The 23,448-nt window shown below is 41.0% G+C and overlaps 1 protein-coding gene across 7 annotated transcripts in view; it reads left to right on the top strand.

The window, feature by feature from the left end:
- mtd (mustard) overlaps positions 1 to 23,448 on the top strand; it is a 2,476,738-nt gene that overhangs the window by 1,961,451 nt on the left and 491,839 nt on the right. For all 7 annotated transcript variants that reach the window (XM_067759877.1, XM_067759878.1, XM_067759880.1 and 4 more), the window contains one exon: positions 8,553 to 8,751. In XM_067759877.1, the coding sequence (XP_067615978.1) occupies positions 8,553 to 8,751 (199 nt within the window). The remainder of the gene's footprint in view (positions 1 to 8,552; positions 8,752 to 23,448) is intronic.

The raw sequence follows: 23,448 nt of genomic DNA, 5'->3' as shown, positions 1-23,448 counted from the left end.
TGATACATTCTTTTGAACAAAAGGCAAAAAATTAAAATAGAAGAAGTGCGAAAGTGAACTAAATTTTGTAAAAGCCTATCAAATAATTTATTTAAATAAACAAATTTGGAAAAATAAACAAATGGCGAAATTTCGAAAACCGAAAAAGTGCTATCATTCATTACCAAAGACGGATAGAGAAAATGGGCGGGGCACCGCCCATTTTAAAAGAAGGTAATTTAAAAGTTTTTCAAGCTGTAATTTGGCAGTCGTTGAAGATATCATGATGAAATTTGGCAGGAACGTTACTCCTATTACTATATGTGTAACAAATAAAAATGAGCAAAATCGGATGAAGAACACGCCCACTTTTTAAAACAAAAATCTAAAAGTCAAATTTTAACAAACAATTGAATATCTTTACAGTATATGAGTAAATTATGCCAACATTCAACTCCAGTAATGATGACATGGTGAAACAAACTACAAAAATAAAAGAACATTTCAAAATGGGCGTGTCTCCGCCCTTTTTCATTTAATTTGTCTACAATACTTTAATGCCATAAGTCGAACAAAAATTTACCACTCCTTGTGAAATTTGGTAGGGGCATAGATTCTATGACGATAACTGTTTTCTGTGAAAATGAGCGAAATCCGTTGAAGCCGCGCCCACTCACTTTATCTTTGTATAAAAAATGGCCGAAATCCGACTATGACCACGCCCATTTTTCGATATCGAAAATTACGAAAAATGAAAAAAATGCCATAATTCTATACCAAATATGAAAAAAGGGATGAAATATTTTTTGGTGGTTTATTGACGCAAAATATAACTTTAGAAAAAACTTTGTAAAATGTGACACCTACCGTATTAAAGAAGAAAATGAAAAAGTTCTGCAGGGCGAAATCAAAAGGCTTTGGAATCATGGCAGGAATACTGTTCGTGGTATGACATATATAAATAAATTAGCGCTACCCGACAGATGATGTTCTGGGTCACCCTGGTCCACATTTTGCTCGATATCTCGAAAACGCATTCACATATACAACTAACGGCCACTCCCTTTTAAAACCCTCATTAATACCTTTGATACCCATATCGTACAAACACATTATACAGTCACCCCTGGTCCACCTTTATGGAGATATCTCGAAAAGGCGTCCACCTATAGAACTAAGGCCCACTCCCTTTTAAATAATCATTAACACCTTTCATTTGATACCCATATCGTACAAACGCATTGCAGAGTCACCCCTGTTCCACCTTTATGGCGATATCTCGAAGAGGCGTCCACCTATTGAACTAAGGCCCACTCCCTTTTAAATAATCATTAATACCTTTCATTTAATACCCATATCGTACAAATGCATTCTAGAGTCACCCCTGGTCCACCTTTATGGCGATATCTCGAAAGGGCGTCGCCAAATATAGAACTAAGGCCCACTCCCTTTTAAAATACTCATTAAAACCTTTCATTTGATACCCATATCGTACAAACAAATTATAGAGTCACACCTGTTTCACCTTTATGGCGATATTTCGAAAAGGCGTCCACCTATAGAACTAAGGACCACTCCCTTTTAAAATACTCATTAGCAGCTTTCATTTGATTCCCATATCGTACAGACACATTCTAGAGTCACCCCTGGTCCACCATTATGGCGATATATCGAAAAGGCCTCCACCTAAAGAACTAAGACCCACTCCCTTTTAAAATACTCATTAACATCTTTCATTTGATACCCATATCGTACAAACACATTCTAGAGTCACCCCTGGTCCACCTTTACGGTGATATCTCGAAAAGGCATCCACCTATAGAACTAAGAACCACTCCCTTTTAAAATACTCATTAACAACTTTCATATGATACCCATATCGTACAAACACATTCTAGAGTCACCCCTGGTCCATCTTTATGGCGATATCTCGAAAAGGCGTTCAACTATAGAACTAAGGCCCACTCCCTTTTAAATAATCATTACCACCTTTCATTTCATACCCATATCGTACAAACGTATTCTAGAATCACCCCTGGTCCACTTTTATGGCGATATCTCGAAAAGGCGTCCACCTATAGAACTAAGGATCACTCCTTTTTAAAATACTCATTACCACCTTTCATTTGATACCCATATCGTACAAAAACATTCTAGAGTCACCCCTGGTTCACCTTAATTGCGATATCCCGAAATGGCGTCCACCTTTAGAACTATGACCAGGTCCCTTTTAAATAATCATTAGCACCTTTCATTGCATACCCATATCGTACAAACGTATTCTAGAATCACCCCTGGCCCACTTTTATGGCGATATCTAGAACTAAGGCCCACTCCATTTTAAATAATCATTAGCACCTTTCATTTCATACCCATATCACACAAACGTATTCTAGAATCACCCCTGGCCCACTTTTATGGCGATATCTCGAAAAGTCGTCCACCTATAGAACTAAGGATCACTCCTTTTTAAAATAGTCATTACTACCTTTCATTTGATACCCATATCGTACAAAAACATTCTAGAGTCACCCCTGGTTCACCTTAATGGCGATATCCGGAAATGGCGTCCACCTTTAGAACTATGACCTGGTCCCTTTTAAAATACTCTTTAATACCTTCCATTTGATACCCATTTCATACAAACACATTCCAGGTTTACCCTATGTTCATTTTCCTACATGGTAATTTTCTTTTATTTTGTCTCCAAAGCTCTCAGCTCTGAGTATGTAATGTTCGGTTACACCCGAACTTATACCAGGTTCAAACACACACCAAATTGGCAATTTATACTATTTGGGCAATTTATTACGCAATTTATCATATAATAAATTGTAATAACAAATTGCCAATTTAAAAAAAATTGCGTAATAAATTGTTTCAAACTGCAAATACAACCTTGTATAGTGTGTTTATTGAGTAGATTTCAACGTCAGTTGCGCATCGCTGAACTATATGGTTGGCTCATCTCATCAGCTGATTTTATGTCTTTCATTTCACTGGAGTAGGGATTGTCAAAAGAAGATGGCAAACTCAAAATGAAACCAAAGCATTGAACACATTTTCTTACAACACACAAAAATTTCAAAGTTTTATGTTTTCATTTCATTTCATTCGCCTAATACCAACACGCACATTTTGACAGTCTGAACAAATGTATGTTCTTGCTGTAGAGATGAGCCAACCAGCTATCAAATTACTATTGTGTAAGCTAAATCGAGTTGTATGAACAGCACTTAATTCAAATCGAAATTTCCTCAATTTATTTTTCTGTTTGAACATAGTATTAGCCTTCCTTACTTGTTATACTCAGTTGAGCAGAGCTCACAGAGTATAATAACTTTGATTGGATAACGATTGGTTTTACAGGTATAAAGGAATCGAGATAGATATAGACTTCCATATATCAAAATCATCAGTATCGAAAAAAAATTTGATTGAGCCATGTCCGTCCGTCCGTCCGTCCGTTAACACGATAACTTGAGTAAATTTTGAGGTATGGTGATGAAATTTGGTATGTATGTTTCTGGGCACTCATCTCAGATCGCTATTTAAAATGAACGAAATCGGACTATAACCACGCCCACTTTTTAGATATCGAAAATTTCGAAAAACCCAAAAAGTGCGATAATTCATTACCAAAAGCGGATAAAGCGATGAAACTTGGTAGGTGATTTCAACTTATGACGCGGAATAGAAAATTAGTAAAATTTTGGACATTGGGTGTGGCACCGCCTACTTTTAAAAGAAGGTAATTTAAAAGTTCTGCAAGTTGTAATTTGGCAGTCGTTGAAGATATCATGATGAAATTTGGCAGGAACGTTACTCCTATTACTATATGTATGCTTAATAAAAATTAGCAAAATCGGAGAACGACCACGCCCACTTAAGAAAAATAAAAAAATTTTAAAGTCAAATTTTAACAAAAAATGTAATATCTTTAAAGTATATAAGTAAATTATGTCAACATTCATCTCCAGTAATGATATGGTGCAACAAAATACAAAAATTAAAGAAAATTTCAAAATGGGCGTGGCTCAGCCCTTTTTCATTTAATTTGTCTAGGATACTTTTAGTGCCATAAGTCGAACAAAAATTTACCAATCCTTGTGAAATTTGGTAGGGACTTAGATTCTAGGACGATAACTAGTTCTGTGAAAAAGGGCGAAATCGGTTGGAGCCACGCCCAGTTTTTATACACAGTCGACCGTCTGTCCTTCCGCTCGGCCGTTAACACGATAACTTGAGCAAAAATCGATATATCTTTACTAAACGCAGTTCGCGTACTTATCTGAACTCACTTTGTATTGGTATGAAAAATGGCCGAAATCCGACTATGACCCACTTTTCCCCACTTTTTCGATTTCGAAAATTACGAAAAATTAAAAAAATGCCATAATTCTATACCAAATACGAAAAAAGCGGTGAAACATGGTAATTGGATTTGTTTATTGACGCAAAATATAACTTTAGGAAAAAACTTTGTAAAATGGGTGTGACATCTACCATATTAAGTAGAAGAAAATGAAAAAGTTCTGCAGGGCGAAATCATAATCTCTTAAATCATGGCAGGAATACTGTTCGTGGTATTACATATATAAATAAATTACCGGTACCCGACAGATGATGTTCTAGGTCACCCTGGTCCACATTTTGGTCGATATCTCGAAAACGCCTTCACATATACAACTACAACCACTCCCTTTTAAAACCCTTATTAATACCTTTAATTTGATACCCATATCGGACAAACACATTATAGAGTCACCCCTGGTCCACCTTTATGGCGATATCTCGAAAAGGCGTCCACCCATAGAACTAAGGCCCACTCCCTTTTAAAATACGCAGTATCACATTTCGTTTGATACCCATACCGTACAAACACATTCTAGAGTCACCCCTGGTCCAGCTTTATGGCGATATCTCGAAAAGGCGTCCACCCATAGAACTAAGGCCCACTCCCTTTTAAAATACTCATTAACACCTTTCGTTTGATACCCATATTGTACAAACGCATTCTAGAGTCACCCCTGGTCCACCTTTATGGCGATATCTCGAAAAGGCTTCCACCTATGGAACTAAGGCCTACTCCCTTTTAAAATACTCGTTAACACCTTTCATTTGATACCCATATCGTACAAATACATTCTAGAGTCACCCCTGGTCCACCTTTATGGCAATATCTCGAAAAGGCGTCCGTAAAATACTCATTAAAACCTTTCATTTGATACCCATATCGTACAAACAAATTTTAGAGTCACCCCTGGTCCACCTTTATGGCGATATCTCGAAAAGGCGTCCACCGATAGACCTAAGGCCCACTCCTTTTTAAAATACTCATTAACACTTTTCATTTGATACCCATATCGTACAAACAAATTCTAGAGTCCCCCCTGGTCCACCTTTATGACGATATCTCGAAAAGGTGTCCACCTATAGAACTAAGCCCACGCCCTTTAAAATTCTCATTAACATCTTTCATTTGATACCCATATCGTACAAAAAAATTCTAGAGTCAGCCCTGGTCCACCTTTATGGCGATATCTCGAAAAGGCGTCCACCTATAGAACTATGGCCCACTCCCTCTTAAAAAACTCATTAATACCTTCCATTTGATACACATGTCATAAGAACACATTCCAGGGTTACCCTAGGTTCATTTTCCTACATGGGGATCTTCCCTTATTTTGTCTCCATAGCTCCCAGCTGAATATGTATTAGGGCGGGTCGATTTGTGGGGAGGCAAAAAAATCGCCCATTGCTCTGTAAAAATCATATTCTAGGGATCAAAATAAGAAACTTTGCCGAAGGAACCATACCTCTAAAACGAATTCTGGCGGGGGGTGTTGCCATATACTGCAAAGCAAATATTCCTCAAAAAATAATTTTTAAGTCAACTGTAGATGATCCTATTGAGTATATTTTCGTGGAAGTTGGGAATAGGTTTAATAAATGCTTAATTATATGTGCATACAACCCCAATAAAACATTTAAGCTAGATAATTTATTTTCGCAATTGGCCCAATTTTCTCACATGTATGAGCATATGCTACGTTGTGTACGTTGTAAATAAAGACTCACGATGTCTAAAATTAACGGATGATTTGAACTCCATAGGACTAGATATCGTTAACAAATATCCTAAGAGATTTTCACCCAATTGTAAACCTAGTTTGCTAGATTTGATGTGCACACCCAACAGTTCCAAAGTACTCCATTATGACCAATTCTCCCTTGCTGGATTATCTGACCACGACATGTTGTTTATTTCATATAACAAAGCCCTAAGTTGCACAAATAGAACACAGTTCTACTACAAGGATTTTAAAGCAGTCAGTCTTTCTGAACTTGCATATGAGGCTAGTGTTTTGCATTGGATCCTTCCTGACATTAATCAAAAACTAAATTTTTTTGTATCGCAAGTACTTTACTTGTTTGATAAATATGTTCCACTAAAGGAAGTCAAAACTGAAAGCAGGAAACATCCATGGTTCACGAATCAAGTGTTATCGGCTATTAGAGCACGCAATAAGTTATACAGTCGTTGTAAGCGTGACCCTACGGAAACAGCCTGGAAGTTTTATCGCCAAGCCAGAAATAATGCTGCACTGCTAATTAAGAATTCTAAAAGAGAATTTTATAAAACGAAGCTTGATACTGATTTGCCGGTTAAAAATCTGTGGCAAAATTTAAGATCCCTAGGTATCCGGGCAAAAATTAATTCAGAATGCAATTTAAATCCAGATGATATGAACAATTTCTTTCTACAGTCATGCAAAACAAAAAATTACGGGAACTTCAAGATTGATGAAAATTTACTTCATACACCAGAGAATGAATTTCAGTTGATGTCATGAGAAGTATGATTGCAATTAAATCGAATGTAGTTGGTGAGGAGGGTGTTAGTCTTAGGTTTTTGAAACTGATAATACAATACATAGTGCCAACTCTGACTCACATAATTAATTTTTCAATTACAACGTCAACCTTTCCCGATGCTTGGAAAATAGCAAAAGTCATTCCTGTTGCTAAAAAACCGTCGGCTGCTGTCTCAACAGATTATCGTCCCATAAGTATATTGCCAGTCTTGTCAAAAGAATGGGAGAAATTAGCGGCTACCCAAATTACGGAATATCGTAATACAAACAGGCTCTTGAGCGAATTTCAGTCTGGTTACAGAGCCTTCCATAGTTGTAATACTGCCATGCTCAAAATTATTGAAGATATCCGCGCAGCCTATGACAGAGGTGAATTAGCTGTGCTGGTGCTTTTGGATTTTTCTAAACCACTCTATTATTTTACTAAAATTAAGTAAATACTACGGATTCTCTGATAGTTCCGTAAGATTGCTTGAAAATTATCTTAGAGGTCGCTTGCAGAAAGTAGTGGTTGGTACTAGTTGCTCGGATGTGAAACGCCTTGATTCGGGGGTGCCACAGGGATCCATTCTCGGTCCTATTCTGTTTTCTGTTTTTATTAATGATATGACCAATATTTCCAAGAGCGTATCGATACATCTGTATGCTGATGATGCTCAAGTATATCTTTCTCGCCCGATTGGCCTATCAGAGGATATGGTGTGCAGAATGAATGAAGACCTCCAGCGCATATCTTCATGGGCAAATGACAATAAATTAAATCTAAATGCTTCTAAGACCATGGCTATGTGTTTGGCGTATTCCCGGCAGGTAGTTACGACATTGCCTACTTTATGCTTGCAAGGCATTGCTATCAGTTATGAGTCTGTGGTTACTAGCCTTGGATTTAAGTTGAACTCATAGCTCGGATGCAAGGACCATGTAAACTATACTTTAAGCAAAATATACTTCATACTAAGAAAGTTGTGGCAGACAGCAGATTTAATTCCAATTAATGTGAAACTGAAATTGGTATTGTTCCACGCTATAAGTATCTTACAACTTCCAGAACATTCTTTGTCAGTGCTATCAAATTATGGAACTCACTACCAAATAACATTAAAAATGAACGCAATACTAGGCGCTTTAAATTGGCATTATTTGAATTTCTGCAAAATGTACATACATAATTCTTTTTCTTAATTTTTTTTTCTTTTGAATCAGATTCATTCTTTTATTTTTATTTTTCTTTTTACTAAACTAGTCAAAGACCTTCTTGAGCATTCACAGAAATATGCATACATGGAATAGTTGATAGTGCTTTGATTGAATTAGTTTTCATAATCTATTTATTTAACATAGTGTATATTAAAAATAAATTTAGAATTTAAAAATATTGTATTGTTGATAAATTTTCGAATGTTGATGTACGTTAAGAGACAATATTCTCACATGTACAAATTTATTAATAAACTTCCCTCTTTACCTGGCACATCAAACACGCAGAAACGCCCGATGTCAGCACAGCGTAACTGTGCTTAGTTTGCCCGCCCCTACCTTAGACCTTTGTTATAAAATACCTCCGTCCTGTTGGCAAATACTAGAAGCTTTCTAGAATTTATGCCACTTCTTGCTTCTAGATAATGTAATAGTACTTAATAGTGATTTCTTTTAATATTTTATTTATTCAATTATGGTTTGCCATTTTACATACAGCGTCGATGAGTTGTATCGCTTCATAAATACCTGGGTGCAGCATCTATACGGTGAATTGCAAGAAGAACAAATTAAAATACGTGGCTTTGAGCTTATTCAAGATGATACTGAGTGGACAAAAAGCGATGTCGATAAGAATGGCCGTAATGGCAGTCAAGAAAATGAAGAGATTAGTAACTTAACACGAGAATCGTGGGAGGTGAGTACGCAAGTTTTAAATTAAAAACAAAGCAAATATATAATTAAAACAATGAATATGTTACTACATTTTTTTAAGTATCTTCTTTATAACTACAATTTTGGCCCAATCCACCAAAACTTTCACTTTTTAAAATATTTTCTTAGGTCAACGCATATACTTCAATTTGTATACTTACTTAATTAGTTAACTGGCGCTTAACCGTCTAAACGGTTATGGCCGTCCAACAAGGCGCGCCAGTCGCTCCTTCGCTCTGCCAACCGGCGCAAATTGGTCACACCAAGGGTGTTTAAATCGTTTTCCACCTGGTCCTTTCAACGGAGTGGGGCCGCCCTCTACCTCTGCTTCCATAGGCGGGTTCCGATAGAAACACTTTCTTGGCAGGAGCATCATCTTCCATTCGCATAACATGGCCTAGCCAGCGCAGCCGCTGCGTTTGAATTCGTTGGACTATGTTGATGTCTGCGTATAGCTCGTACAGCTCATCATTAAATCTTCTTCGGTACTCGCCATCGCCAACGCGTAGAGGTCCATAAATCTTTCGAAGAACTTTTCTCTCGAACACTCCCAAAGCCGCTTCATCTGCTGTTGTCATGATCCATGCTTCTGCCCCATATAGCAGGACGGGTGCGATAAGTGGCTTGTAGAAAGTAGCATTTATTGGCAAGATTGATTCTTCGCTGGATTTCAGTGCTGATGTTGTTGCTAGTGTTGATGCTGGTTCCCAAATAAACGAAGTCTTTTACTATTTCGAAATTATGGCTGCCAACAATAGCGTGGTTGCCAAGGCGCGTATGTGCTGACTCTTTGCTCGATGACAGCAGGTACTTCGTTTTGTCCTCATTCACCAACAACCCCATCTTTACCGCTTCTTTTTCCAGTTTGGAGTAAGCAGAACTAACAGCGCGGGTGTTTAGGCTGATGATATCAATGTCATCAGCATATGCCAGTAATTGCACGCTTTTATAGTATATTGTTCCAGTTCGGTTAAGTTCTGCAGCTAGTATAATTTTCTCCAGCATCAAATTAAAGAAATCGCACGATAGGGGGTCACCCTGTCTGAAAGCTCCTTTAGTTTCGAACGGCTCGGAGAGGTCCTTCCCAATTCTGACTGAGCTGATGGTGTTGCTCAACGTCATTTTGCACAGCCGCATAAGTTTTGCGGGGAAACCAAATTCAGACATAGGGGCATATAGGCAGCTCCTCTTCGTGCTATCGAAGGCGGCTTTAATTAAAGTCGACGAAGAGGTGATGTGTGTCGATTCTCTTTCACGGGTTTTTTTTCCAAGATTTGGCGCATTGTGAAAATCTGGTCGATGGTATATTTACCAGGTCTGAAGCCGCACTGATAAGGTCCAATCAGCCTGTCCACGGTGGGCTTCAATCTTTCGCACAATACACTTGAAAGGACCTTATATGCGATATTAAGAAGGCTGATTCCACGATAGTTGGTGAGTTTTGCAGTCCCCCTTCTTGTGGACTGGGCAAAGAACACTTAGATTCCAACCGTCGGGCATGCCCTCGTCCTCCCATATTTTGCTAAGAAGCTGCTGCATGCGCCTTACCAACTCCTCGCCGCCGAACTTTAATAGCTCCGCAGGCAATCCATCAGCGCCCACGGCCTTGTTGTTTTTCAGTCTGGTTATTGCTATTCTAACTTCGTCATAATCGGGCGGGGGGACATATATTCCATCATCATCGATTGCGGGATCGGGTTCTTCATCTCTGCGCGGTGAATTGCTGCCTCCATTTAGGAGAGCAGGGAAGTATTCCCTCCATAATCTAAGCACTCTCTGGACATCAGTTACAAGGTCGCCGTTTTCGTTCCTACAGGAGTTTGCCCCGGTCCACAGTGTAATTTTTTTCACTTTTAGGATGCCAAAATTAATAACATCCTAACCAATGGAGCAATTCAGTTGAAATTTTGCAGTGTGGTTGCACATACCTAAATCTGATTTGAGAATAAAAATAGGTGTGATCCGCCCACTTTTTATCCTTGCCCTCATATAAGGTGAAATTTCACATAATCATATTTTCTACTTTAAAAGCATTTTCCAGTGCCAATATAAAGAAAATTGTTTATATTACTTAAATTTAGCTTAGAGGCTTTTGATTAATATTTAAAAAAATGTATTTTCAAACACAACATAGGTACATATATAGGTAAAAACTGAATAGAAATACATACTTATAAATAAAAAGTGATATTTTAACTGGTAGTAAGTTAGTTGGAGTCAATATCGTCGACATGCTCTGGTTCGGATAATAAGCCAATAACTTCGCTCGCTAATGCTCGCCGCTTTGACCTAGGGGTTTTCCGCAAACTGTTTATGAAAGGGTCTGACGATATCAGCAATCTATGCAGAAAATCCAAGTTAATAAAAATTCTTGACTTTTTTTGTGGTGAAAAGTTCGAAAGTTAACCAATAGGAAGAATAGCAGACACGATTATACTCTTTCCATGAAACAGAATTTTTGTATGCTCACTGGCATATTGTACCAAGCATATTCCGATAAATATAGTACCCTTGTCTCTGTCACATAGTGGTCAAAAGCTTCAGAATATGCATGAAAGTATTGTATGAAACCTTATCAAAAGATTGATGTTTATGCCGGTTATGTCTGATGTTATTTCAGGATCTCCAAAGAATCTTCTCGCAGTGTTGTCATCATTTGTTTTGCTGGTTTTTTTGCTTTGGCATATCAATCAAAAGACCAACTTCTTTCCTGAATCTATTTTGGATATGTTCTTTCTTCTGTTTCATCTTTTCCTTATTTTCTTCGCCCCGCACACACCAGGTCTTCATTCGATAAGCGATGTGTGGCATACATTCCATGCATCGTATCCGAGAATGTAAAGGGGAAATTTATGTAATGTATACATACATATGTATATTCCCGAAGCACTCAATTGCTTAGAAGTATCACCCATAATAGACGGCCCTCAGGTAGGCGTGCATACATAACATAAGTTGATGGGATAAGTGCACAACTCGTTAACTATGGGAAAACTCATATGACAAACAATGAAGGTTACTCAGTGCACAAGTTTCCTTATTCTGGGTTTTTACCATTTCAGGTATAACTGTATTTTTTGGGGTCTAGTATTGTAGACTTGAATTGAGGACATTCCATTGTTAGGTCACTGCGCTTCATACGTGAGCGAGGGCATAGAGACATTAAGTTGGCGATTACAAAGAAAAACGCAAAATTTCGCAATGGTTTGTTTTTTTTTTTTATCTGATATCTTATGAAATTCCCTTTAATATGTATGTAATCGATCAGTGGAATTGGGCGGAATCAGGCAAGTTTTATTGTATTGAAAACGAAAAATTTTCTAATCTTACCAAACTTTTAGTGGCTGTCTAAAACAAAAAAAAATAAAATTTTAAAAATGCCTACGTGGCTGAGACTTACCAATGCTATAAATAAACTACCCAAGTATGTTAAATAAAATTGTTTGAAGTCAAAACAGTTATCGAAAAATCCACCACGTGGCCACAAAGTTGGTCAAAAATTTTGGACTGTGAAATGATTTTTCCACTTGTTTCAATTATCCAAGTTTCATAATGCTTATCATGGTGATCGTGGGTTTTTTACTTCGCCATGTATTCATTTTCTTAACAGTTGGTTATTAATCTGTTGCATCTCAAAACATTTTTGAGATTGGAGAACATTGTTTTTTGGACTTTTGGCATCCTAAAAGTGAAAAAAGTTACACTGTGCTGTCTTAAAATCTTCAATCTGTCGCCGTATTTTTTGTTAAAATTTTTGGGTTTATTCCTGGTGGCGCTAGCAGCTCAAGCTCCTTGCACTCACGCCTTTCTCTTTCTGCTTTTTTCTTCTTGAAAAGGCGTCTTGTTTCCCTTTTCAACCCACGATAGCGTTTACACACTCCTCTTGTCGCCCTCGCTTTTAACGTAGCCCTGTAGGCAGCATCTTTTCTTTCGGTTGCAACGCGGCATTCTTCATCGTACCAGTTGTTTTTTCGTGGCCGCCGGTAACTAATTTTTTCCTCGGCGGCAGTACGAAGTGCTTTGGAGATATGCTCCCACTGCTCCTTTATTCCTTCAGGATGAGTTGTGCTCTCAGAGAGCAGGTGTGAGAGTCGAGTCTAGCTTTCCTTGTGTTTTTTGTTCCTTGGTTTTAGCCGCGTTGAGGCGGGTGCGTATTTTGGCTGCAACGAGATAATGGTCCGAGTCGATGTTAGGTCCTCGGATCGTGCGCACATCTAAAACACTGGAGGCATGCCGTCCGTCTATCACAACGTATTTCGATCAGGAGACAGCCATGTAGCTTGATGTATCCTTTTATGCTTGCTGGATATGACCATGTTTCGAGCACCGGCAAAGTCAATCAGCCTCAGTCCGTTAGGAGAAGTTTCATTGTGTTGGCTGAACTTTCCCACTGTAGGGCCAAAAACACCTTCTTTGCCCACCCTGGCGTTAAAGTCGCCAAACACGACTTTTATATCATGACGGGGGCAGCGCTCGTATGTGCGTTCTAATTGTTCATAAAAAGTGTCTTTCACCTCATCGTTTTTCTCCTCTGTCGGCGCATGGGCGCAGATGAATGATATATTAAAAAATTTTGCTTTTATTCGGATAGCGGCGAGACGCTCGTCCACAGGCGTGAACGCCAGCACTTGGCGACAAAGTCTCTCTCCCACCACGAATGGATGGCGGTGATGTCAGATTTTGCTTTGACGAGGACATCAACCAGCCGGGCATCTGCACCTTCAAACGTTTGCCATGGTCGTATTCAATAGAGAGTGTATTTATCCGAGACTTGTTGTTATATTTCATTGGAGTATGGTTTTACGTGGCGGGTCCCAAGCCCAGCGCACAACCCGCTCAGCGGGGGTGAAAATATTACTTGCTCGTTTATATAGCGAGCCGCTTGCTCCAAGACAGACGCCCGCTTGCAGCTGCACCTAGAGGTGTACAGACGGTGCCGATGAGATCTCCCCCGGCTAGCCCTTAAACCGATTATGTCAGAGTGGCCTAGCCAGGTTGTCGCCTTCTCACATTAGCTCACCGCTAAACGGATGTTTAGCGGCTACCCAGAAGATACTTGGCCGCAAGCGACCGGCAGTAGTGAGCTGCTTGAACCGCATGCAAAAGAATCGCTCTGGCCATTCCGAGGTGAATGGCGGTCAGAAGCTTTCCCCACTTTCGTGGACTTCTACACACGGCTCCATCCTCCAATTCATTTTCAATTTCTATAGTAAACTAGCAGACCCGGCACGCGTTGTTCTGCCCTAAATTTAGACTATCTGCATACATTTTAATAAGCTTTTTCCGTCTAACTCTGCCCTACCCCTCTACACTTTTTCCTAATCATTCACTCCTCCCTCCGTCTTTTTCGCTTCATCTCCATCTTCGTCTCATTCTCCCTAGTCACTCAGCGTAAAACTTACACTGTACTAAAGCATACAGCACTCATCAACAGCTTTCATTTGATATCCATATTGTATAAACAAATTCTAGGGGTACCCGGGTCCACATTTTGGTCTATATCTCGAGACCCTAGCCTCCCAGTTATATGAAAATAATCCTGTACTATAGCACTCATCAACAGTTTTCATTTGGTATCCATATTGTATAAACACATTCTAGGGGTACCCGGGTCCACGTTTTGGACTATATCTCGAGACCGTAGCCTCCCAGTTTTATGAAAATTATCCTGTACTATAGCACCCATATACAGCTTTCATTTGATATCCATACTGTATAAACACATTCTAGGGGCACCAGGGTCCACGTTTTGGGCTATATCTCGAGACCCTATCCTCCCAGTTGTATGAAAATTATCCTGTACTATAGAACTCATCAACAGCTTTCATTTGATATCCATATTGTATAAACACATTCTAGGGGTAGATACCCTGGCCCACGTTTTGGGCTATATCTCGAGACCCTAGCCTCCGAGTTGTATGAAAATAATCCTGTACTATAGCACGCATTAACAGTTTTCATTTGATATCCATATTGTATAAACACATTCTAGTGGTACCCGGGTCCACGTTTTGGGCTATATCTCGAGACCTTAGACTCCCGGTTGTATGAAAATTATCTTGTACTAAAGCACTCATCAAAACCTTTCATTTGATATCCATATTGTATAAACACATTCTAGGGGTACCCGGGTCCATGTTTTGGGCTATATCTCGAGACCCTAGCCTCCCAGTTGTATGAAAATTATCCTGTACTATAGCACTCATCAACAGCTTTCATTTGATATCCATATTGTATAAACACATTCTAGGGGTACCCGGGTCCACGTTTTGATCTCAAGACCCTAGGCACGTAGCGAAAAAAAGATAGACGTTGGCCGATTCTCAGACCTACCCAAAAAAAATTTCATAAGAATCGGTTCAGCCGTTTCGGAGGAGTTAAGCCTCTAAAACCGTGACAGAAGAATTTTATATATTAGATATATAATTTTGACAATCATGTTGAAAATTAAAATTTTAATAAAAAAGTATCTTACAATTTTACATTACTGAAACAATGCATTTTATATTTCATTTTGCTATATGCACGACGAAATCCAAAAGACCAAAATTGGTCGTTTTCAAACCCATTTGATACGTTGGTGCCTTTCTACTATTAAACGGTTTTATTTAGCTTGAGTTGACTGGTTGGTTGGATGGCTGGCACGAATTTTGTAATTGAAATTTAAGTAACTTGAAACTTGGAATATAGTTCAGAACCCGATGAAAATGCAATAAGAATAAAAAAAAATCGCCGCTAGGTTGCGCGAGATATTCACAAAAATCGTATATGTGGTCCGATTTGGCTCATATTTGCAACACATAATACATACAAGAATAGAAAGCCATCTATGAAAAAAATCGGCGCTAGGTGGCGTAAGGATCGAGATATCCACAAAAATCGTATTCATGGAGCGATTTGGCTCATATTTGGAACACACAATACATACAAGAATAGAAAGCGACCTATAAAAAAATCGCCGCTAGGTGGCGCAAGGATCGAGATATTCATAAAAATCGTATTTGTGGTCCGATTTGGCTCATATTTGCAACACATAATACATACAAGAATAGAAAGCGACCTATGAAAAAAATCGCTGCTAGGTGGCGTAAGGATCGAGATATCCACAAAATTCGTATTCGTGGCCCGATTTGGCTCATATTTGGAACACATAATACATACAAGAATAGAAAGCGACCTTTAAAAAAATCGCCGCTAGGAGATATTCACAAAAATCGTATTCGTTGTTCGATTTGGCTCATTTTTGGAGCACAATATACATATAAGATTAGAAAGCGACCTATGAAAAAAAATCGCCGCTAAGTTGCGCAAGGATCGATACATTCACAAAAATCGTATTTGTGGTCCGATTTGGCTCATATTTGGAACACATAATACATACAAGAAGAGAAAGCGAGATATGAAAAAAAATCTCCGCTATGTGGCGCAAGGATCGAGATATTCACAAGAATCGTATTTGTGTTCCGATTTGGCTCTTATTTGGAACACATAAGAAATACAAGAATAGAAAGCGACCTATGCGCCGCGAGATGGCGCAAAGATCGAGATATTCAAAAAAATCGGATTTGTGGTCTGATTTGGTCGATATTTGGAACACATAATACATACATAAAAAGAAAACGACCTATGATGTCCGATTGGGCTCATATGTGGAACATACAGTCCGGTAGAAATGACATCAACATATTTTGGAGTTGGAGGAGGGACAAGCATACGTGGTGCAGAGTCGAGTAAAGTCTTTGGAAGAATTATGTATTGAGGATTTAGCTTGTAAAAAATTGTCAGGAAAGAGTCTTTGTAATAATGAGTCACTAAATGAACTAAATATAATGAGAAATAATAGGCAATTAAATAAAAACTAAAAACTTGAAAATAAAATAATTAAAAAAAATTTAAAGTTAAACAGTTTTATTCAAAACAATTCTTACATGAAGTAATAATAATACTAAAAGCTAGAAAATAATTAGGTAGGTCCTAGGTACTAGTCATCACACTCCTCATCAATCTTGGACGTTGCTCAGACAATTAAATAAAAGCGTTGGGCGCGTGAAATTTCTAAAAATGAGAGGCGTAGCATAACCCCCTAATCCAGTGTGTTATGCGGACCGTGCCTATTGGATGATTTGCAGTCAGAGGATAAATTCGGCTGTATTCGAACGGAGCCTTCCCGATACCGGGCCAGCTCGGGAAGTATTTATGGCCTTATCACAGTAAGGGGCACTGCTGTGACGGACGGTTCTTTCCCCGTATATAATACTGGACCGCTGAGCCCGCCTTGTCGGGTAGGTGGTCGTACGACCAAGATGAACGACTCATTACCTGGTTGTAATAAGGACGATGTAAAGAGGAGGACTGAGTCGCAATCCAAGGACGACAAATACGAATTAAGCGATGCTTCGGACTCGGGAAGCGAGAATAGTGCTGATTCAATGAACTCCGTTTTGGAGAAGCACACAAATGAAAACGGAGTAGAAGAGTGGAGAAGGGTACGGAGCAGAGGAAGTAAAAGAGCTCTCTCGCTGTACCGTGCAGCACTAAGAATTTTACAACGCTTGGGAGTAGTGGTCAACCCAACAGAAGTGGAGATCGGGCGCTTGGAATGGGCCCATGAGGCGGTAGAAATAGGTCGAAGGCAGTTTAAACGGTTTGCTGCGAGAAACCCTCGTTTATGCAACCGGTACGAGGAGGAAGAAGCGTCGAATGGCAGAATGAAGAGGCAACGTTTGGCGGAAGGCGACAAGTCTGCTTTCAAGAGGCAGAAAGGACTCAATCCTAGACCCGCGAGGCAGGGCAGTCGCATAGACAAGACAAGTAGGCCCAAAGCTGTAAGACAGATGGGCTCCAATAGCGAGGTAGCAACTACCTCGAAAGCTGCGAGTCAGAGGGAAGTTCCAACTATGGAAGTAGGAGATAAGCCAAAGGGAGATAACGCTAAGACTCCGGCTTTATCGGAGGTGCTAAAGGGAGTTAACGCTAAGACTCCGGCTTTCTCGGAGGTGCCAAAGGGAGATAACACTACGACTCCGGCTTTTCCCGAGGAGATGAGTGAAGTGGCAAAGCAGTCACTAACTGTTGCGCTTGTTGATCGTAGCAGTCCCTTTGGACAAATGACTACTGAAAGGTGGAGATCTGTGGAAAGGGAGCTTATTAGCTTAATGCTGCAGGAACAACCAAGTAAGCCCCTTCCAACCTTTGATTCTGGGGGATGGTATAATGGTATGAAGATGGTAGCGTGCGACAACATCGCGAGCTTGCGGTGGCTGGAGGAAGTGTTTCCAAACCACCAAAGGCAAGGCACGAACGCGCGGTTTGAGGTGGTGGATAAAGCGCAAATCCCCACGGTACCAAAAGTTAAGGTATGGATACCATGCGTGATGAAGTCGGGGGATACACTGCGACTTCTGCGGAATCAGAATCCAAACATACCGACACAGGATTTGAAGGTACTTACTGTATCTCGGCCTACCGAGGATGGTCAGTTCTACATCTTCCATATAAACAAGCAGGCGGAGGATATTTTGTACACGCAGCTTGGCAAAATGTCCTTTGGCACTGGCAAAATTTACATGCGACTCAGAAAAAGAAGTCCCGAGGATAAAAACCATAGCACGATAGAGCTGGGCGAAGTCAAACAGGACCTCAAAATCCGAAGGGAAAAAAGATAGGTGGACGTCCCCGACGACACCGCGAAGGTGTTAGAAGAGGACCAACCGCCAATGTTGTGTGACTCGTACAGAGGAACACCCGGCACAACATTCACGAGAGGCTGAAAGGGGCCTCGAATACTCTAAATCAAAAGGGCAAGGGGAGGACGACGACGTCACGACGAAGGTGCTGGAGGGGGACAAACAGCCCAATGGTGCTGCGAGTCCTACATATAAACCTCCAACACAGTAAAGTGGCGTCGAGCGTACTCCTCCTAACCCTTGGGGAAGGGTCGTTTGACGTGGCGCTGATCCAGGAGCCGTGGCTCTCATCGGGAGGAAAGGTTTCTGGACTTAGCGCGCGCGGGTTTGGAGTTTCCTACGTGCAAACGTAAGGACGGTTACGAGCTGTAGTAATGGTAAGGAAATAGCTGCATTCATATATGCTGCCTAATTACAACACTGAGGACCTCGTAGCGGTGGCCGTTGAGCAAAAGAATAAGAAGGCATTTATCCTGGCGTCCTGCTATATGACCCATGCTGCGGAGGTCCACCGGTGGAGATGTCGGGTTGAAAGTCAATGCGGAGAAGACGGATATGGTCTTGTTTACAAAGAGGTACAAGATCCCAAATTGGACCATGCCTAAGTTAGGAGGGGTGACCTTACAGGAGAAACCTTGCACAAAATATCTAGGAATCATCCTAGACAATAAGCTGTCATGGAAGCTCAACGTGGAGGAGAAGGTGAAGAAGGCCTCAACGGCACTCTATGCATGTAAACGAATGCTGGGGTGTACGTGGGGCTTATCGCCCTCTGTTTCTCATTGGGGTTTTACAGCGATTGTAAGCCCTATTCTATACTATGGAGTTCTTGTTTGGTTTAAAGCCACACAAAAAACAACATACCTCAAAAAATTAGAGGAGGTATGCAGACTATCGATGCTTAGCTTTACGGGAGCCCTGAAAACAAACCCCGACGGTTGCACTGTATGCCATTGTGCACATTCCACCTGTAGACCTGTTAGCAAAGAACATAGCTTAAAATAATTAAAAAAAAATTTTTAAGTTAAACGGTTTTATTGAAAACAATACTTACATGAAATAATAATAATACGAAAAGCTAGAAAATAATTAGGTAGGTCCTAGGTACTAGTCATCACACTCCTTATCAATCTAGGGTGTTGATCAGACAATTAAATAAAAGCGTTGGGCGCAAATACTATTTTTGTGAATATCTCGATCCATGCGCCACCTAGCGGAGATTTTTTTTACATGTCGATTTCTATTCTTGCATGTATTATGTGTTCCAAATATGAGCCAAATCGGACCACAAATGCGAATTTTGCGAACAGCTCGATCCAGGTCGATTTCTATTCTTGCATGTATTATGAGTTCCAAATATGAGCCAAATCGGACCACAAATACGAATTTTGCGAATATCTCGATCCTTGCGCGACCTAGCGGCGATTTTTTTTCTTATTACCCAATCCTAGACCCGCGAGGCAGGGCAGTCGCATAGACAAGACAAGTAGGCCCAAAGTTGTAAGACAGATGGGCCCCAATAGCGAGGTAGCAACTACCTCGAAAGCTGCGAGTCAGAGGGAAGTTCCAACTACGGAAGTAGGAGATAAGCCAAAGGGAGATAACGCTAAGACTCCGGCTTTATCGGAGGTGCCAAAGGGAGATAACACTACGACTCCGGCTTTTCCCGAGAAGATGAGTGAAGTGGCAAAGCAGTCACTAACTGTTGCGCTTGTTGATCGTAGCAGTCCCTTCGGACAAATGACTACTGAGAGGTGGAGATCTGTGGAAAGGGAGCTTCTTAGCTTAATTCTGCAGGAACAACCAAGTAATCCCCTTCCAACCTTTGATTCTGGGGGATGGTATAATGGTATGAAGATGGTAGCGTGCGACAATATCGCGAGCTTGCGGTGGCTGGAGGAAGTGTTTCCAAACCACCAAAGGCAAGGCACGAACGCGCGGTTTGAGGTGGTGGATAAAGCGCAAATCCCCACGGTACCAAAAGTTAAGGTATGGATACCTTGCGTGATGAAGTCGGGGGATACACTGCGACTTCTGCAGACACAGAATCCAAACATACCGACACAGGATTGGACGGTACTTACTGTATCTCGGCCTACCGAGGATGGTCAGTTCTACATCTTCCATATAAACAAGCAGGCGGAGGATATTTTGTACACGCAGCTTGGCAAAATGTCCTTTGGCACTGGCAAAATTTATATGCGACTCAGGAAAGAAGTCCCGAGGATAAAAACCCTAGAACGCTAGAGCTGGGCGAAGTCAAAAAGGACCTCAAAAGCCGAATGAAAAAAAAGACAGGTGGACGCCCCCGACGTCACCGCGAAGGTGTTAGAAGAGGACCAAACGCCGAATGTTGACTCGCACAGAGGAACACCTGGCACAACATTCGCGAGAGGCTGAAGGGGGCCTCGAATACTCTAAACCAAAAGGGCAAGGGGAGGACGACGACGTCACGACGAAGGTGCTGGAGGGGGACAAACAGCCCAATGGTGCTGCGAGTCCTACAGATAAACCTCAAACACAGTAAAGTGGCGTCGAGGGAACTCCTCCTAACCCTTGAGGAAGGGTCGTTTGATGTGTCGCTGATCCAGGAGCCGTGGCTCTCATCGGGAGGAAAGGTTTCTGGACTTAGCGCGCGCGGGTTTGGCGTTTCCTACGCGTAAACAGAAGGACGGGTGCGAGCTGTAGTAATGGTAAGGAAATAGCTGCATTCATATATGCTGCCTAATTACAACACTGAGGACCTCGTAGCGGCGGCCGTTGAACAAAAGAATAAGCAGGCATTTATCCTGGCATCCTGCTACATGGCCCATGTTGCGGAGGTTCTACCGATGGAGTGCAAAAGGCTAGTACAGGAGGAAGGGCGCAAGGCCGGTTAGTCATAGGCGCAGATGCAAATGCGCACCACAATGCGTTGGGAGGAGCAGATACGAACGAGAGAGGCGAATCTCTATTTTGTTACATCCTGCAAACCAATTTGCAGATAGCCAACAGGGGAAATGTCCCTACATACATTGGTCCAACATACAGCAATGTTTTGGATATTACATTGAGCTCCGAGCGTGATATCATCAAGTTATGATTGGATGGTTCTTGATAGACCATCCTTCTCCGACCATGCGTATATCAGCTTCAGCATCCCCCTAAAGAGGGTAGAGATAGGAGGAACCTTTAGAAACCCTAGATCAACAAACTGGACTAAATTCCATAAACAGGTAGAGACGGACCTGGGATAACCGAAAGAGGTTGCCAATGTGAAAGAACTGGAAGAGTTTAATGAATTCCTAACAAGAGCGCTTATGACTGCGTATTACAAAGCTTGCCCTCTAAGAAGATTCAGAGGAAGAGCAAAGCCGCCATGGTAGAGCAATGGGCTGAGCCTTCTAAGAAGACAGGTAAAGGAAATTTTTTAGCTAGCAAAGACCGCGGAAAGCGAAGCGTGTTGGGACGAGTACAGGGATTTACTGAGGATCTACAAGCGTGAAATTACCAGGGCGAAGATAAACTCATGGAACGTTTCTGTACGGACATAGAATGCTCCAGCGAAACAGCATGGTTGCAAAAGTCCTAGCAATGGGACACATAGTCCAGGGGCTAATAAAGAAAGAGAACGGGGAATGGTCACTTAATAGTAAGGGAACCCTTGTGGTGCTTCTCGACACACATTTTCCATCGGGAGACGGTTTAGAAGAGCCAGCAGACAGCACCCACACTTCGATCACGAAGCTAGTAGTGCCGGGCTTGGTGACCAATACCAAGATAGAATGGGCAGTAAAAACGTTTTCTAAGTTTAAATCGCAGGGCCCAGACGGCATATTCCCGGCCATGCTGCAAGTGTCAAGTATGGCGGTCGTGGAATGGCTTAAAATAACATTCGATTAGTGCATAAGGCTGAATCATGTATATCACTCTTGGAGAACTGCTCGTGTAGCTTTCCTACCAAAGGCGGGGAAGATCGATCACGTGTTTCCAAAAGACTATAGACACATTAGCTTAACATCATTTCTGCTCAAAACCTTTGAGAGTCTGATAGATATGTACATAAAGTCCAACGTGGATGAAAAGTTGCTCTTCACAACACAGCATGCGTACACCAAAGGCAAGTCGGTAGACACCGCATTGCATAGGGTGGTAATAAGCATAGATAAAGCCCTTTAATATAAGGAGTATGCTCCACGAGTCTTCTTGGACATTGCCGGGGCTTTCAATAATGTTGCAAAATGGGGGATTATGGATGGTCTTAATTACATTAAAGTACATCCTGCCTTAATCAGATGGATCGGCTGCATGTTAAATTGCAGAAAGATTATATCATAATGGGGATTGTACGAGGCCACGAAATCAGTGGACAGGGGCACGCCGCAGGGAGAGGTGCTTTCACCTCTGCTGTGGACGCTGGTCATCAACCAACTGCTCAGGCCATTCGATGAGGGACCCGTAAAGCTTACGACTTACGCAGATGACGTTTCAATTGTCATAAGTGGAAAGTGCCTTCCAACGATTAGTTCTTTGATGGATCGGGCGCTTCGGGATATTCATACCTGGTCATCTAATGTCGGGTTGAAAGTCAATGCGAAGAAGACGGATATGGTCTTGTTTACAAAGAGGTACAAGGTCCCAAATTTGACCATGCCTAAGTTAGGAGGGGTGACCTTACAGGAGAAACCTTGCACAAAATATCTAGGAATCATCCTAGACAGTAAGCTGTCATGGAAGCTCAACGTGGAGGAGGGGGTGAAGAAGGCCTCAACGGCACTCTATGCATGTAAACGAATGCTGGGGTGTACGTGTGTCTTATCGCCCTCTGTTTCTCATTGGGGTTTTACAGCGATTGTAAGCCCTATTCTATACTATGGAGTTCTTGTTTGGTTTAAAGCCACACAAAAAACAACATACCTCAAAAAATTAGAGGAGGTATGCAGACTATCGATGCTTAGCAGTACGGGAGCCCTGAAAACAACCCCGACGGTTGCACTGTATGCCATTCTGCACAT

Source organism: Eurosta solidaginis, chromosome 1, assembly GCF_040869045.1.
Source record: "Eurosta solidaginis isolate ZX-2024a chromosome 1, ASM4086904v1, whole genome shotgun sequence".
In the NCBI taxonomy this organism is placed as follows: Eukaryota; Metazoa; Arthropoda; class Insecta; order Diptera; family Tephritidae; genus Eurosta; species Eurosta solidaginis.
Note: the sequence above shows the minus strand (reverse complement) of the source record. Positions and strands in the feature narration are given on the sequence as shown.